A 16,690-nucleotide genomic window follows, 5' to 3' on the forward strand; every position below is an offset into this window, starting at 1 on the left:
GGCACCTCAATGCCCATTTTTATGATGAAACATGCTTGGATATTGTAGATCAGTGTTCTTTCTCTCCACCACCTCTGTGCCCCCCCCCCCCCTCTTCCTCCTTCTCTTCCTCTCTCTCTCTCTCTCCCCCCCCCCCTCCCCCTATTCTATGCCCATAGCTTCTGAGTAGTTGCAGTATACTTTGAAGAATATTTCTCCGTAATGGAGGAAATAAGGGGAAATGGGACCACCAAAGGGAAACTACATACATTACATCTCTTGAAAAGATAATCTAATTTTTTGTGTATTGGGAAAAACCGTACCCTTTTTCACAATGGGCTATTGCTTTGAAATCTTCTGAATTGTGAAAGGAGATAATAAATTAAATATATCATTGGGATTACTTTTTGTGTTTCACCTCACCTGAAATGATGCTTAGTCTTGGAGAATTTTTTTTCTTTTTTTGCTTTGTTGTGTTAGTCAATGTGGTAGCTGTTTTATTTTGCCTTTTTATGTTGGTATAAATCAATGGACAAAATTCTGATTTTAATTATCACATAAATACCAATTTTAAATGTCCATTTAATAATTATTTCACAACCTTATTTTTACTCTAATTTTGAGATAGCTCAGTAAAGCATGTTATCCTTATATTGTAAATTCTCTTCCAAGTGATTTTATAAAATTAGTAATACAAATTTCTCAAAATAAGAGGTTAAAATTGAACGATAAAAGTACCACAAAATTAGAAAATTCTCACCAGAAAAGTCTGAAGAATTACAAAGAAAATTTTACTCTAACCAACTATTTTGAAGTACACCCATAATAGCATTTTGAAAACATGTGAAAATAAGTGCAATCAGCATGGGAAATTAATTTCTTTGCTATTAATTTTCCATGTTGCTTGCATTTATTTTCACCTGTTGTCAAAACGATAGTGTGGGTGTACTTCAGAGTGCTTGGTGAGTGTAGAATTTTCCAGTCTTTTTTTTTTCACTTTCCTTTAATCATTTAATTATTAGTCTCTATTTTGTGTAAAATTGCAGTTGAGAAATTTGCAGCACTTATTTTATGAAGTCACTACAAAAATTTAAATTTTTACTCGGTAAGTATGCTAAGGCATAAGAGTCCTACAGTTGTTACTGTTCATTTCTTTCATATTATTTACTCATTCATTAATTTGTGAATGCTGTTTGTTACACAAATGACATGATCTGAGGGGATGTGATTAATATCCAAAGTACCTTAGCAGAGAGAATCAAGTCAAAAAAATTCCCTTGTGACTTAACAGTATGCCATTGGATCGTAAGTGGATCAACAATGGCACATAAGAGAATAAATAACCCTCTTGTGTTCTGTATCTTACCAAATAAAGAGTTCATCATAAATATTGTGGGGTAATATAAGAAATTACGAAGCACAGCTGCCTTAACAATTTTACTCAGCCCTTTTATCTTCAATTTTTACTAAAATTTGTCAGATATTGTATGAATGTTTTTGAAAGTGGAAGAAAGTGCAGTATTCGAGGAATCATTTTAATTTCAGGTGAAATTAGGTGTCTCTCTCCCGGCTCAAGCAGAAGTACGAGAATTGCGTGAGCTGTTGGCATCTGATACATGCATCTCTGAGAACCACATGCTGCTCACAGAAATAGACGATTTTGGCTTCCATCGCACATTTTCAGGTTGGTGTTAAAGGAAACATCGGTTATGTGGTCAGTTTACGTGGAAGTACCATTAAATGCTGTGATTGATTTGTCGATAGAATAGACAAAGTTAATATGAGTGCAGAAAATTACTCGTAATGTTCCTGAATTTTATTTCCATGTAACAGCCAGTTTAAATTGCCAGTTACAAATGTACAGGTAATACCCAGAACCCTAATGATATGTAGTTTTCAAATTAAAACTTCACCCTGGCACCTTATGAGTTACTGCCAGGTACATTGTTCAGCTGTTTCAATTTACAACATTTTTTCTTGGATTTTACATCACAGGAGTCAATATTGGCTCTGCTCTTGTTTGGGCTACATATAAATGATCTGGCTTCTTGTATACAAGGAGCAGAAATAGTCATATTTGCTGACACTGCAGTTATTCTCTGCAAATGGGCTGTCACTGAGTCTACATAAAAGTTGTTGGTACAACTAGGTGTTAGCCATTTGAACAACTATAATTTCGCATTCAAGGTATTCGGCCAGTTGTACAAAATAGAACTCCAGTACAGCAGGAATGAGTAAGATTTATTCACCAATAAACAGAGAAGAAGGTACTTGATAATACGTCACTGTAGTTGGCACTACAATATAGTTGACAAGAACTGACTGTTGTTGCCAAGAAAATTATTGTCGTATGGTACATTCATGGGATGTTGCACTGCACACAAAGAACAAATCAAAACCAAGCACCTCTGATGGCTGGAGTGCAAACTCTTTGACAACTGATGTAAACACAAGCAATTGACGGTAACTAATGATCTTGCTCACTATAAACTCAGTAGATGTAGTTACGTACTGTACAAGGCCTGAACACACCATAAGAAATAATGCAGGAGGGTAATTCAATAAATGGAAGAGTATATACCAATTGCTTAAGTATTTATACTGGTAAGAATGTGAACTGGAAATCACATGTTACAGATATTAAATCATCTTAGATCTGCAACTTTTGTCAGGTGTTGGAGATGAAACTGTGAGAAAGTTGACTTACTTTTCTCACTTTCATTCACTAGTGGCATCTTATTCTGGGGCAACTGTTTATTTATTTATTTATTTATTTATTTACTTACTTATTTGTTCATTAAACTGTCAGTAGATAATTTCCAATGTATAGATGAAGTGAGGACATGCACACTTTCAATTATATGTATACATACACTATAACACAGGCATATCTGATTAAGTCGAAATGTAATTTATCACCCTTAGATAAATACCAAATACAAACCGAGATTTCCTTAACATAAGCTGAATGAGATAAAAACATGAATTATGATACTTTGATGTCCACATGAAATTCGCTCAGTCATCTTCACATTTTGACAATTTTGCACATTCACCATTTCACTTCTGCAGTGTACACCTTGCTTTCACTAATCTTTGCTATCTTACACTCTCAAAGCCTTACTTTGTAGTACCATGTCTGTCTCTGAGGCACCTGGAGCAATCAAAAAAAGCAAGCAACAGCACGATCATTCTTCTGTAACGAGAAAGTCCATATACAGGGTGATTAAAAGAAACATTTACAAACTGACGTGACACATTTGGCACACAACAATGATCAGTAATCACACAGGAATCCAGGGATCATGAAAGCCACAGTAAAGCGCTACAGTTACGTGTGGGCTGGCATTGTTGGAGACTGTTTAATTGCACTGTACTTTCTCCCGGACTGACCTGATGCTCGCACATATCTTCTATCCTGTGAGAGATTCTGCCATACATGCTGAATGATGTTTCCATACCTATTCATCGCCACATTTCAGCCGACAAGTGAGGGCACATCTGCAGGCAACCTTTGCCATCTGGTGGATTGGTAACAATGGGCCAGTTGCATGGCCGCCATGATCACCCAATCAGTCCCCAATTGATTTTTTCCTATGGAGGTTTCTTACGGGCCTTGGGTATGAAACACTTGTTATGTCGCCAGAGGAACTAGTGGGCAGGATTGCTGCTGCAACAGGATGTCTTAGAGATATACCAGGTATCTTTGAGAGGGTGCACCGTTCAATGAAGCATTGATGTCGAGCATGTCTCATTGCATCTGGAAAAAAACTTTGAGCACCTACTTTAGTGGGTGCCATTTTTAGCATGTCACTAAATAACTGCAATGCCATTTAGTAGCCCCAGACGGCCTTTGTGACCCCCGGTTCCTTTGTGATTGCTGATCCTTATTGTATACTAGATGTGCTGTTACATTTTGTGATGCTCTTCTTGTTTGAAGGAGATCCTGTCTACTGTTCAGCCTGTAGATTTAGAGACGAAGAGACTAAATAACCTCTTAATTTCTCTCGAAATCATGTTTTTTATCAGTGCATTTTGTTTGGAGTGGCAATATATTGTGCAAAATGTGCACAGCAGTTATGCATCATTGAGGGAAGAAAGGGCTAAAACCTCTTGTAGACATGTCTTCCAACAGTTTGGCATATTGCCAGTAGCCGCACTATATACTTATTCCCTTATGAATTTTTTTGCCAGCAATCAGTCACAATCAGTAAAGTTAACCCCACAAAGAAGGTCAAGAGGGATTATGTCTGGTGAAGGTGGTTGGCATGATGTTGGACTGTCTTTATCAGTTTAACTCTCTAAAAGATTTCATCCAAGAACTAGCAGGCAAGTAACCCTCAGTGTGGCAGTGCACCATCTTGTTGAGACAATAGTCTTGGTTGTAATTCCTGTAACTGAGGTGCGATGTAAAGTTACAGTGTGTCCGGGTAAACAGTTGCTGTGAACGTAGGCTCACTAAAAGAGAACAGTCCAATAATTATGTTGGGCATTAAGCCACACCGAGCACATCTGCTCACTTTTCTGGAGATGTGAAAAGTCACTCGCCTTAAAAGCAAACCTTATTAAGGTTTTTGTTGTTTACATCAAATTTGTGCCAGCATGATCCTAGCAACCTCAGCACATCTGGGCTTATCTTCTGGCTGGCATAGCTTGAAGGAGTTGCACTTTGTATGCATGGAAATGCAGCCACTCATGTAAACTCTACACCGCAGTGCTCTGAGGTATGCCTTTTTCTCTGGAAAATGACATGATGGTCTCTGCGGATAGATCGAGATGTATGCGCAGTATCAACAGTGTTGTCACTCCAGGTCTTGTCTCTTATTGCCTCATCACTAACACTTCCAGTCTATTTAAACTTTTTGTACCATCCTCTTATGCTCTTCTCTTCTGGCAGATCTTTACCATATGCACTTCAGAACTTTTGCTGAACTATAACAGATGACCAATTTTTATGAACCCACAAAACTCATTGCCCCCTCTCTTGCATAGACAGACAGACAGACACCATTGTGGCAACAGCACCTCTAAATTGTGCTACCTGTAACAGCAGAACAGGGGGGGGAGAAGCGCATATGGAGGAGTGTATTCATAATTAACTACAGTTCAGCTACAGTTTGCAACAAGCTACGTAGCTGTGTCTAGCACAGTTCCTTAGAAATAAATTTCTGCAATCATGAATAGAGCTCATACTCACATTCTAGTTCACGAGAAGACAATCAAAGTGAAAACTGTTCCTAACAAGAGTTGCAGCCACAGATGAAAACAGTGATAGAGTGCACAGTAAGAAAGAGTATGGTGCATTTTGCATGAAGAATTAATAATGAGAAAGCTTTGTGTAAGGTGGACATCTTTTATTTTTAATGTTGAGGAAAGCAAAATTTGAAAGTGGATTCCTCAGGATGTCTGGACTGTTTCCAAAAGAGGACATTTGCTTTCATGTGCGAACTTGTTATTGTGGGAGGGACTTGTGCACAGCATTTCATCTGACACACACAGCCTGGAAGGTGTGTTAAAATGCCTGCTTCCCAGACACAGAGAGGTGTGCCATTCCTGGATCAAATCCACCTCATTGATTTGACAGCAGCAAACGGTGTGCCAGCCAGCATGGATGTGCTTTTTAGACAGTTTTCGCCATCCACCTAGGTAAAGCTGGTTTGGTCCCAAAATCCCATTTCAGATACATGATGCACAAACACTTTCAAAAATGATGTCACATTTGACCATGTGATTCCACTAGGTGCAGATAGAAGGGCAGACAAATTCCTTCCTGGGAGTGGCGATGCAAGCAATAGCTGTAAAATGCCTTTGGGAGTCAACCACATCATTGTAATAGCCTATAATGCATCTATGGTTGGTTCTCCCCAAACATTGGAGCAGCACAGTACCAGTCCTGACCCAGCACTGGTTGGATAAAGGAAGGGCACCAGAAAGGAAAGAGGGGAACACAATGGGAATGAAAGCAGTGTGTGCAAGTTTTCTGATCCTGCACCAAAATAGGCAAACATAATTTCAGCTGAAATATTAGAACCAGTATTTTCTGAGAGGCAAAAGGGATTTTATTTATTCATTACCTTTCAGAGACAGCAGGAATTGGTGACCAACTGTATGAAAGACAGATATGTGAAGAGTGGTCCAGAGGACAAATGAGAAAGAAGAAATCACTTTTCTTCAGAGCAATGCTCTTACTTGCAAAGTTCTTCTAGTAGTGGGAAAATGGACTAACTGAAATTGGGATTGTTGGATCATTCACCCATTTTTGCAAATTGGCACACAATCTCTTGCACCTATTCTAACATCTAAATAAATCTGTGACTGGAAAATATTTTTTGAGATCAATGACGAAGTTGTAGTAATGATAGCTGGCATATCTACACTCATGGGAACAACTTTGAGTGAAACTGTACATAGTTAAGTGGGTGCTGCCTCAAAAAATTAAGTACTTCAGGTGTCAAGCTAAGATGATTTCTGCAAATCTTTGCTACAACGGTCAGTATTATCTTTTCTGTCTCCTGTAATTTCTGACAAGCAGTAGCTCTTCGTAGAATTTTCTTCCATATGTAGAAATAAAGTGTCCCAGTTTAGGTTATGTGAGCAGTCAATCAGTGCCCCTGAAGGAAAGCATCACGATTTTCTCAACAACTGGTAGTTTAACTGCTTCACTGGTGCACTGACTATAAGGATCCTATGCTTAAAACATCTTACAGCAAACTTCAGAACATTTAGGATAATGTCTGTTGTGTATCTCACAGTTGTTGTATTAAAATGTGAATGGAACATTAATTACTCTCCACAAATGAGTCAGAAGATTAGTGACAAACATTAAACAAGCAGGAATAAAACTGTGCCAGTGAGAATGCTGTGTCGCTGTCGTTAATGTGCTTCAATGTTGAATGTCGCCTACTCCATGGTACGAATCATGAAATCAGAATGCCAAATGACATTTCATTAATGTCCACCTATTGTTTGAAAAGTTAGAGCTAGCACATTGTGCAGTGTGCATTGGAAAGCTTAAAAGTTGTAGGATTTTGACACTCAGTTGCAATTCCTGTGAAAGACTAGTTCAGTGGATGTTACGATATGCTGTGCTGTAATGGAGACAAGATACTGGCAGAAATTAAGCTGTGAGGACGGGTCACGAGTCGTGCTTGGGTAGATGGTAGAGCACTTGCCCATGAGTGGCAAAGGTCCCGAGACACTGTTTTGAAAAACCTCCTTCCAGTTCCCAAATAAAGAAGGTAGCCAGGTTAGATAAAACATTGTAGAAATACAATTTAAACTCTTAAATGAGATCAGTTAATTACACCTTAATGAAAATGCTGGAATACGCATACACTAAATATTCTGTTGTTCAGTAAAGGAGGGAAAATCTGGGGGCACACTTATTAAAAATGCAATTGAAAGTTACCAATATTACAGTGGTATGGAACATATATTAATAGTTGGATGTGAAATAGAAAAGATTGTGAATGGAGGAGAGGAACGAGTGTGGGCAATTTACGCACATCAAAAAAAGTTTTGCGTCACCCAGGTTCCCAGAACTCCTGAAGATAGACGTTGACTGTGGTTATTGTATCACAGACACAGTCCCTTTGACTGTTCAGAGATGTCACTAAACCCGCCCAAAGATGTAAACAACCATGCATGAGAACTGCCTATTAGAGGGAGTGAGTCCGACAGCCTATCAGTTCCAGTCATTCCACCAGGAAGGAGGTACACAGCTCGTGTTGTCTGTAGTTCAACCATGCCTAGACGGTCAATACCGCCGTTTGATTGCGTCCACATTGTTACTTTGTGCTAGGAATGGCTCCCAACAAGGGAAGTGTCCAAGTGTCTCGGAGTGAACCAAATCAACGTTGTTTGGACATGGAGGAGATAACAGAGAGATAGGAACTGTGGATGACATGCCTCACTCAGGCCACCCAAGGGCTACTACTGCAGTGGATGACTGCTACCTAAGGATTATGGCTCGGAGGAACCCTGACAGCAATGCCACCATGTTGAATAATGCTTTTCGTGCAGCCACAGGATGCCGTGTTACAACTCAGACTGTGCACAATAGGCTACATGATGCACAACTTCACTCGCGACGTCCATGGTGAGGTCCATCTTTGCAACCACGACACCATGCAGCACGGTACAGATGGGCCCAACAACATGCCAAATGGACCGCTCAGGATTGTCATCATGTTCTTTTCACCGATGAGTGTCGCATAGGCCTTCAAGCAGACAATCGTCAGAGATGTGTTTGGAGGCAACTTGGTTAATCTGAACACCTTAGACACACTGTCCAGCGAGTGCAGCAAGGTGGAGTTTCTCTGCTGTTTTGGGGTGACATTATGTGGCACCGACACACGCCACTGGTGATCATGGAAGGCACTGTAACAGCTGTATGATACTTGAATTCCACCCTCTGACCGATAGTGCAGCCATATCAGAAGCATATTGGCAAGACATTCGTCTTCGTGGATGACAATTCGCATGCCAAATCGTGCACATCTTCTGAATGACTTCCTTCAGGATAATGACATCACTCGACTAGAGTGGCCAGCATGTTCTCCAGACATGAACCCTATCGAACTTGCCTGGAATAGATTGAAAAGGGCAGTTTATGGAAGAAATGACCCACCAACCACTCTGAGGGATCCACACTGAATCACTGTTGAGGTGTGTGACAATCTGGACCAACAGTGCCTTGATGAACTTGTGGGTAGTGTGCCATGATGAATATAGGCAAGCATCGGTGCAAGAGGATGTGCTACTAGTTATTAGAGGTACCGGTGTGCACAGCAACCTGGACCGCGAACTCTGAAGGTCTCTCTGTATGGCGGTACAACGAGCAATGTGTGGATTTTGTGGTCAATAAAAAGGGCAGAAATGATGTTTATGTTGATCTCTATTCCAATTGCCTGTCCAGGTTCTGGAACTCTCGGAACTGAGGTGATGCAAAACTTTTTTTGATGTTTATATAAGTAAGAGAGATGGAAGAAAGGAAAGATAAGCATTGGGCAGGAAGCAATACACGTGTATAGTTTACATAAGGATGCTGTTTGAGAAAGAACAACTCTAAACGAACAAAAAAGAAGTGAAAGAGGAAAAGAGCTCAAGTAAAATCATGTCTCATATGCAGAGGTATAAACCTGTCTATTTAATGTTTATGTGTGTAATGTTGGTTACTTAACTAAGAAAAGAGTTGCAGTTGAGTAGCTAGTGAAATTGTTTGCAGCATTATGTACATCTTCATGCCACACATTGATTAGCTACAGGTGGTTTATTGGGTATCATAATTTTTTTATATTAAATATGTATTTTTCATTGTTGTAGATAACTAATATAGAATCAGTTTTAATTTCAAAAATTTTGATCCCAGGTGTGCAAATTTTGTTAAAGACTGAACTTCTGGTTTTCCCCATAGAGTAGTCCCTGTTCTTATAGTTGGGCACTTAGCATGTTCTTTGCTAAAACATCTTTTCAGACACTCAGCCAGTGTCGATAATTAAGGAGACTGACCCTGTATACTGTCTGGAGCTGCCACAGCTGAAAGAAGCGACAGAGGACAGCGGCGCCTACATCCTCCTGTGCTGGGTCAACTTGCTCGTTGTCGATGATCAATGTGCAAGGTATGTGTACAGTAGAGCTGTGAATTTTTAATTTTTGTGAACTGAGGAAAAAATAAATTATCAATAAACATGCTGTAATAAATAATATTAACAACAACAACAACAGCAGCAACAACAACTAAAGTCAACCCAGGGTGGTGGGTGACTTCCATACAGGTTTGGGTGGGGTGGGTCATGGCAAGGGTGCAGGCCAATGACACCTGATTATACCAGTACCAACAAGTAAATTACTTGATTACAACTTGTGAAGCGGTGCTACAGTGTGGCAGCATTACCCCCTCATGCGGTGCTACAGTGTGGCAGCATTACCCCCTCAGGCACATGCTGAGGGAGGAGCATGTGGCGCAGTGCCGGCTAGCGACCAGCCGGCAGGTCCTGACGTATTCACTGCGGAATACTGGTGCCTACAACCTGCTAGTGCAGGTGTGCTGCACTGTGTGAGTCCTGTGAGTGGACCTGTAGACAAATGGGATACTTGCTGAGGATGTCAGCCTTCTGGCAGGAAGTCCCACATCCTTGTACGTAGAGTGGTGGCTTGAGGCAACACAGTGTCCACACCAATTCAGAACAGGAGGGAGGACAGCTTTACGGCACCAGTCATGAGCTGCTTCTGTTGCTGGAAGATCCTGGAGTGCCCCACCAGTGTAGCAGCACCAAATCCCAGAAGGTAGGCTTGGCGTTAGTAGATTGTGCTGCTGTTCAAGGCTTTTGGTGGCTGCTTGCTGTTACGTGGTGTGGCGGTGCCCAGCATATCCACCTCAGTGTAGTTGGTCTGATGGGCTGTGATTCTCTCTGCCAAAAAGTCACAACTATTTATACAAGACAGTGGCTCATCTGTTGTGCTGAGGTGCTGCTCCTGATCATGATCTTGACAACATTTCTGCAGCCCACTGATGGAGAAACTACTTGACCCCTTCTGTAAGGCCTCTATCTGGTTGTTGTGCTGGCAGGTTCACAGTTCAAGGCATGGTCTGTTTCGCAATGTATAAACAGCCATGTGGTTGCCTACAACTTCTGCAATCCTCCATTGCCATTCTTCCACAGAATCAGTGAAAAATAGTGGTGGCACCACATAGTAGTGGTTGTAATATTATTATAATAATAATAATAATAATAATAATAATAATAATAATAATAATAATAATAATAATAATAATAATAATAATAATAATAATTATTATTATTATTATAAATTTTTGAAAGGATTTCAGATGAAAGGTTCATGATATCTCAGTGCAGTAGGTCGAAACTGTTAATACAGACTGACTATTAGCTTTGAAAACAGTTATCAACTTGTCGAAAGTACACTGGGCCATGCTGTTCCAGCAGGTGTGCCAACTGGCAGGCAGCTGGGTGCCCGTGGGCACAGCCATGACCGCTGGGCAAGGATGCATGAACTGTGCGCGTGTGTGCAACAAACGAGTCGGTTGTACACTTGCAGGAATGGGAAAGCAGGTTGCATTTTGTGAATAGTCATCATTGTGTTTAATAAAACCGGTTATGAGGAGACTATGACCAAGTAATGCATTGTAGTGGGATGTGTGAAACAGAAATATTCATTCTAACTGAAAAAGAGTAATATTGTATTACGTTTGTAAACAAGACATTTCTTTTTCATTGCAAGAGGCAAAATAGTTGGAGTGAGATACCTTGTTGCTGAAAGATGTAGAATGCTCTCCAGTGTTGTTGGGTCATGGAGCTGGGACATTCCCATGGTTTTATCCTTGTCATAATGAAAAACAGTTGCTCATAAGAATATCTAGAGCCAAACATAGAAGTAATATTACCTGCACTTCTGTGTAGCTTTGGAAACTCTTCTGCTTGGACATTATGGTACCATCTTATGAAATTGGTTGTATTGTAATATCTGTCCTTGAGTAGAGTGCACTTTTGTAATCAGTGAGTGGTTCTAACTGCGTTTCTGAAGACACAGTATCAGCTTCAACAGAAAATGGTATGCAAAAAAAATGGAAATAAGTTTCTAGGTTACACAGGTCTCTAAACATGGGCTGGCAATACTGGTGGAGTTAAACAATATTTCTTTGGTACACTGTGAAACATGAGTCTTGAGGTATTTGTAGCGATGAAAGGCTTTCGTAAAACGTTAGATTTTGTGCAGTGAGCTGCCTTTCAAACAGGCTTAGTTAGTCTGTGAATGCATTTATTTTGTCATACATGTTAGGAATAAGATCCTTTGCTTGAAGTGACAAATTTAAGTGATTTAAGTGAGAAAGGCCAAGTCTGCAACCTATTTGTTCTTACTGAGTGCTGGTGGTCTCTCTCCTTTCATTTCCATAAATTGGGTGATTTCCTTCTGAATAGCAAAAAATATATTGAGAACTTTGCCTTTACTAAGCCTCATATTGCACAATGATGGTGTACATCACCATACACTGTGTCAAGAGCTCACAAAAATCCCTTGAACTGGTGGTGATTGATACCATAGCACCCTACAAAATTTACACATTGTACCATGACCTTCGTGACATAGCCGTATCTCATACTTTTTGCATTCTGGTGGACAGAACAGTGTATACTTGGTAAGTTTTTCCCAAATTCAGCTACAACTTTTTTTTTCTTTCACACAAGAGACAAATCTTTGCTGACCCCCAGCCACCTGCAGAATTCCATCTGTCCCCACAGAACAGTGCCTACCCCTTACATCACCGTTGACCCCATCAAACTGCCCGGTGTGAAAGGACATGCTCCATATTGTACTACTTCATTGTAGTGAGCATCTTATGGCGTACTAGACACTGAGGCAACCCAACATTTTCAACAGATGAGAATTGTTCTTCCAAAAAAGGGAAAAGGGCAACAGGATATTGGGAGACATCATCGCTTTAAGTACATTCACCACAAAGTGCAAAACGTTAGTAAATCCTATGGTGCCAATCGTCAGCTGTGCTCCCAGTGGAGCACGCACTGCAGCCAGCGTTGGAACGTCCTGCACTAGGCCATTTCTGTTCTTCTATTTATTCCTTTCGTTCTCCATCCAACTGTTTCCTTCAGCTGCCCAAAGTACAAAGACCTGTCCATTCATTTTATGACTTAATTGTAAATTTGTAGTGCTTCCTTTTGGATGTGTTGGATATATATGTTACGATTGCCAAGTTACAGTTGATAACAAAATGCAGAAAGACTTTCAGATGAATGGACACTTTCTACATTGGCTTGCAGTTGACCCTCAACCGAAATAATAATTGTATTATGCATAAATGGTTGGATAACATATGCAGGAGTTAACATCTGGAGTAACTTGATAGAAAACAAAGATGCCAGTTCATTAGAGGACTCCTAAGAAAATGCAATTCATCTACAAATAAGTGGTTCATAAAACACCGTTTCAACCAATTTTTTAATATTGCTAATCAATCTGGGACCCTTAAGATGTATGTCTAATAGAGGAGGTCCAAAGAAGAGAGGCATGCTTCTTTATGGATTCAATCAGTAAGTGCAACAGTTTTACAGAGTTATTTGTCAAACTTCATTGACAAATGCTCCAAGAGAAAGACTGCATATTGGGAAATGATTACAGTTAAAAATCCTAGTGTAGATTGTGAGAAGAGTTGACAATATATTACTCTCTGACACAAACACCTAGCAAAATGACAACAGCAGGTAAACTGCAGCAATTCGAATTCTTACATTGCATTACTGATATTTGTTCTTGTCACATACCATTCATAAATGAATGGTTCATGTGGTATCGATAGCTACGATACCACAACGTACGTGCACTCTGCTAGGTTGGCACTACGACACTGACAACAGCACCCTCCAGCCAACGCTGTGCAGCTCTACGAGCACTGCTCTGGATTCAGCCCACTTGACTCCAAGTAGATGACCAAGCAACATTGTTTCTATTTCATAGCGGGCGAGCCACTACAGATTTTTTCCTTTGTAACTTGATGTATGGCTTCGCACCTACATGCTCATCTCAGCCAAAGTTACATAAGCCTAATGTAATCCTAATTCTTCCTATTGTAAAGGTGATTTAAATTTAAACACATCACTGAAGCATTTCACCTTATCCTGCTCCTACTCACTTCCTACTTTTGGCCTACCCTTCAGTTTACTGGAGCAGACCCACGCGCTGCCTACCAGGTGGGATACAAAAGTTCAGATTTGATCTGTTCACACACATTCTTTCTCCATTTTCCCAATTTGACTTCTGAGAAGGGTTTTCGTGATGTGAAATAAGTTTTCCTGATTCATTTACCAATTTTGAATTTCCCATGATCCAGATGAAATTTAATGGAATGAATAGCATTAAATGTTTACATTCCTCATAACAAAATAGGTCGAATCAGTACCTTGTTTCTCTAGTTCTGTCAGTACAGAGTCATAAGTGTCCTCAAAACCTGTGAATCCCAGAGAAAGTGATGATTCCTAATCATTTCTCTGTTCTGTAGTTATGTTAGTGACCTTACCCCATATACCCCTGCCCCATTGATTTTGCCTGTTTTAGACTTGTCAGTAAACCAGTCTATGTCTCCTGCATGGTGTTGTGGTTTTTTCTTTCGGTGCTCCCTACTTCTAGTTGTCACATGAAGGTTTATTGAAGCATATGGAAGTTATTGTATAATCCGTCAGCATTTCCTCAATCATTCATATGTTTACCACATTCCTTAATCGGTATGGGATTCAAGATATCCTAAGAGTATCCAGTTATTTCCAGTTTTTAGCTTGTATGCCCCTGTCACTGCCTCAGTTTTAACTGATAGGTGTAATGAGGGCATGTCCAGCATGGTCTCCATCCCAGCAGTAGGTGTGCAACTAACTCCATTTGTTAACAGCTAATCAGGTTGGTCTCTGCACCTTGCCAAGCTCTTCAGCAGCCACCTAGTGTTGTACTTGGTTCTGCCATACTGTACCCAGCACATAATCCTGTGGTTTAAACCCTAGTTTTTTTTCCACACACACACACACACACACACACACACACACACACTCTCCCAGTGCTCATAAGAGTACATTTCACCTTGGAACATACATTCTTTATGTGAGGAGTCCATTATAGTTCCACATCCAGGTTATACCTAGATATTTTACTACATTCTCTACAAGGAGAGTTTCATTGAGAAGCATAGGGTTCCAGTACATGTGCTAGAGAAACATTTCTTGTAAATGGTACTACAACAGTTTTAAAGGGGCTGACCCTTATATCCTGTTTCCTACACCAATTTCGCACAATGTTAAATACAAATTATGCCATAGTTCTAACAGCACTAGCATATTTGCCAACATTACTCTGACAAAGTCGTCTTTATGTCTCAGAAAAAGCAGCCTCTAGTATGTAGTGCTTCATTGAATCCATTCATCATTGGGTTCCACAGTAGTGGGAACAAAACCTCTCCTTGCTTACACCTCTGGTGGTGTTGATCATTCATCTGCCTATATATGGTGGTCTCAGTGCAGTGCTCTTCTGCAGCTCTAAACATGGGTTCAACTGTCATATTGCTAAAAGCCCCACGATATCCACAAAGATGCAGAGAGCAATTTTCTGGAAGTGTAGTTCTTTGCGAAGTGCTGTTTCACCATGATTTACCCAGTTCATATATGTGTTGGTTTATATGCGGAGGAACCTTAGTTAGCCTCCTTTCCCTAAAGTGTACGTTAACCAGTTTTTGTAATGTCTTTAAAAGAAAAGAGGGTGCACTGATCAGTCTCATATCCTTGGTATGATCAGTTTTCCTTGGCTTCAGGATGAAAACAACCCTCACTGCCCCCAACTGTTGGGAGTGATTCCTGCTGCTAACCTGACATTAAAAACCTACAAAACAATTCAATTAAACTCTCTGCTGCCTGTTGCAGTAGAGGTGGAGAGATTCCATTTGGGCCTTGTGACTTGAATGGTTGAAACATTCCCACTGCCCAGTGGATGTTTTTGAAATCAGCAGATTTCCAGTTCTCCCTTTGATTTCCTGTGAACCAGTGCCTCTCAGGGAATCACAAGGTGTATGTTTCGCAAGGGCCTCCCGATAATTTGGCCATTGTCCTTTCCTTCTTGCAAGGCTGAACAGTCTTTATGTGCTTCCTTAGTAATTCTAGGCTATTGTTTCACCAACATACACTTGTGTTTGTGCACTTCTTGGTGACTAGGCAGTTTTCTAAATACAAGGTCATAATGTCAGATATCACTGCGTCTGAGATTTCTCAAGATCACTAGATTCATTATCAAAGTTCTGATTTCAGGTAAGCATAAGTTGAGGTCTTTTGTTTAACACCCCCTTTCAATCTCAAACTTAATATACATGTGCTTAGATAAGGATGGCTCCAACACTACATGCCATTGTTGATGTAGCTACCCATTACAATGGACCCAAAAGTTATTTCAGTTATTCTTCCCTTTCCATGTTCCTGGGTCTAGGTTCCCTGCCCGTCTTTGACATCTTCAGGTTATTCTCAAGTAAAAATTTGAGAATGTACTCACCTCTTCTGTTGGTGCCTCTGCTTCCCCACAGCATGTTGTGGACATTGGCATCACATCCAACCAGTCGTTGTTCATTCAGCTGTGAGCAGCTGTCTGTCAGTCTCTTCTATTCCTGGTAACGAGTAGTACTGTCCTCCTAAGGAAGTTACGCTGAGGCCAATACAATTTTCCTCGTGCTTCCTTCTGGTCGCGAAGTGCCTGAATGTATTTTCTGGGATTATTTATAGTCCTAGCGTGAATCAACTTACCTCCAGTTCCTGTGAGGCGTGAAACGCCCCCTTTCTATAGATAGAGTTCCAGGATCAGGGCCATGTCCACCTCCAGTCTTCCTAGATGATGATTCAGGGCAGCAGTTACCCCTTTACTCTGTTGCAGGTTTACCTGGAACACATGCAGCCTCCAACTTTCCACCATCGTTGCTTCCAGTGTTATGATGCAACCTGCAAGACCCTAAATAAAATTTCAGATCCATTTCTTGTGTTGTCTTCAGGGATTTTTCACTGACTTCCACAACAATGATTTGGCTGTCTGGACAACCTGTTGAGACCTTCTGGTTCTGTGCCTGTACTTTCTCAAACAGAGTCTTAGGAGAAGTACCCTTAAGAAGTTTTGGTAGGCAGATTTATATCATTGTGGTCTTGAGTTGCAGTGTTAA

General features: G+C 40.4%; 1 protein-coding gene across 2 annotated transcripts in view; it reads left to right on the forward strand.

The window, feature by feature from the left end:
• Nucleotides 1–16,690, forward strand: part of LOC126163043 (ubiquitin carboxyl-terminal hydrolase 31) — a 352,669-nt gene that overhangs the window by 266,704 nt on the left and 69,275 nt on the right. For both annotated transcript variants that reach the window (XM_049919926.1, XM_049919927.1), the window contains exons 3-4: nucleotides 1,525–1,663; nucleotides 9,455–9,599. In XM_049919926.1, coding sequence (XP_049775883.1) covers nucleotides 1,525–1,663; nucleotides 9,455–9,599 — 284 coding nt within the window. The remainder of the gene's footprint in view (nucleotides 1–1,524; nucleotides 1,664–9,454; nucleotides 9,600–16,690) is intronic.

Source organism: Schistocerca cancellata, chromosome 2 (assembly GCF_023864275.1).
Source record: "Schistocerca cancellata isolate TAMUIC-IGC-003103 chromosome 2, iqSchCanc2.1, whole genome shotgun sequence".
NCBI classification, from domain to species: domain Eukaryota; kingdom Metazoa; phylum Arthropoda; class Insecta; order Orthoptera; family Acrididae; genus Schistocerca; species Schistocerca cancellata.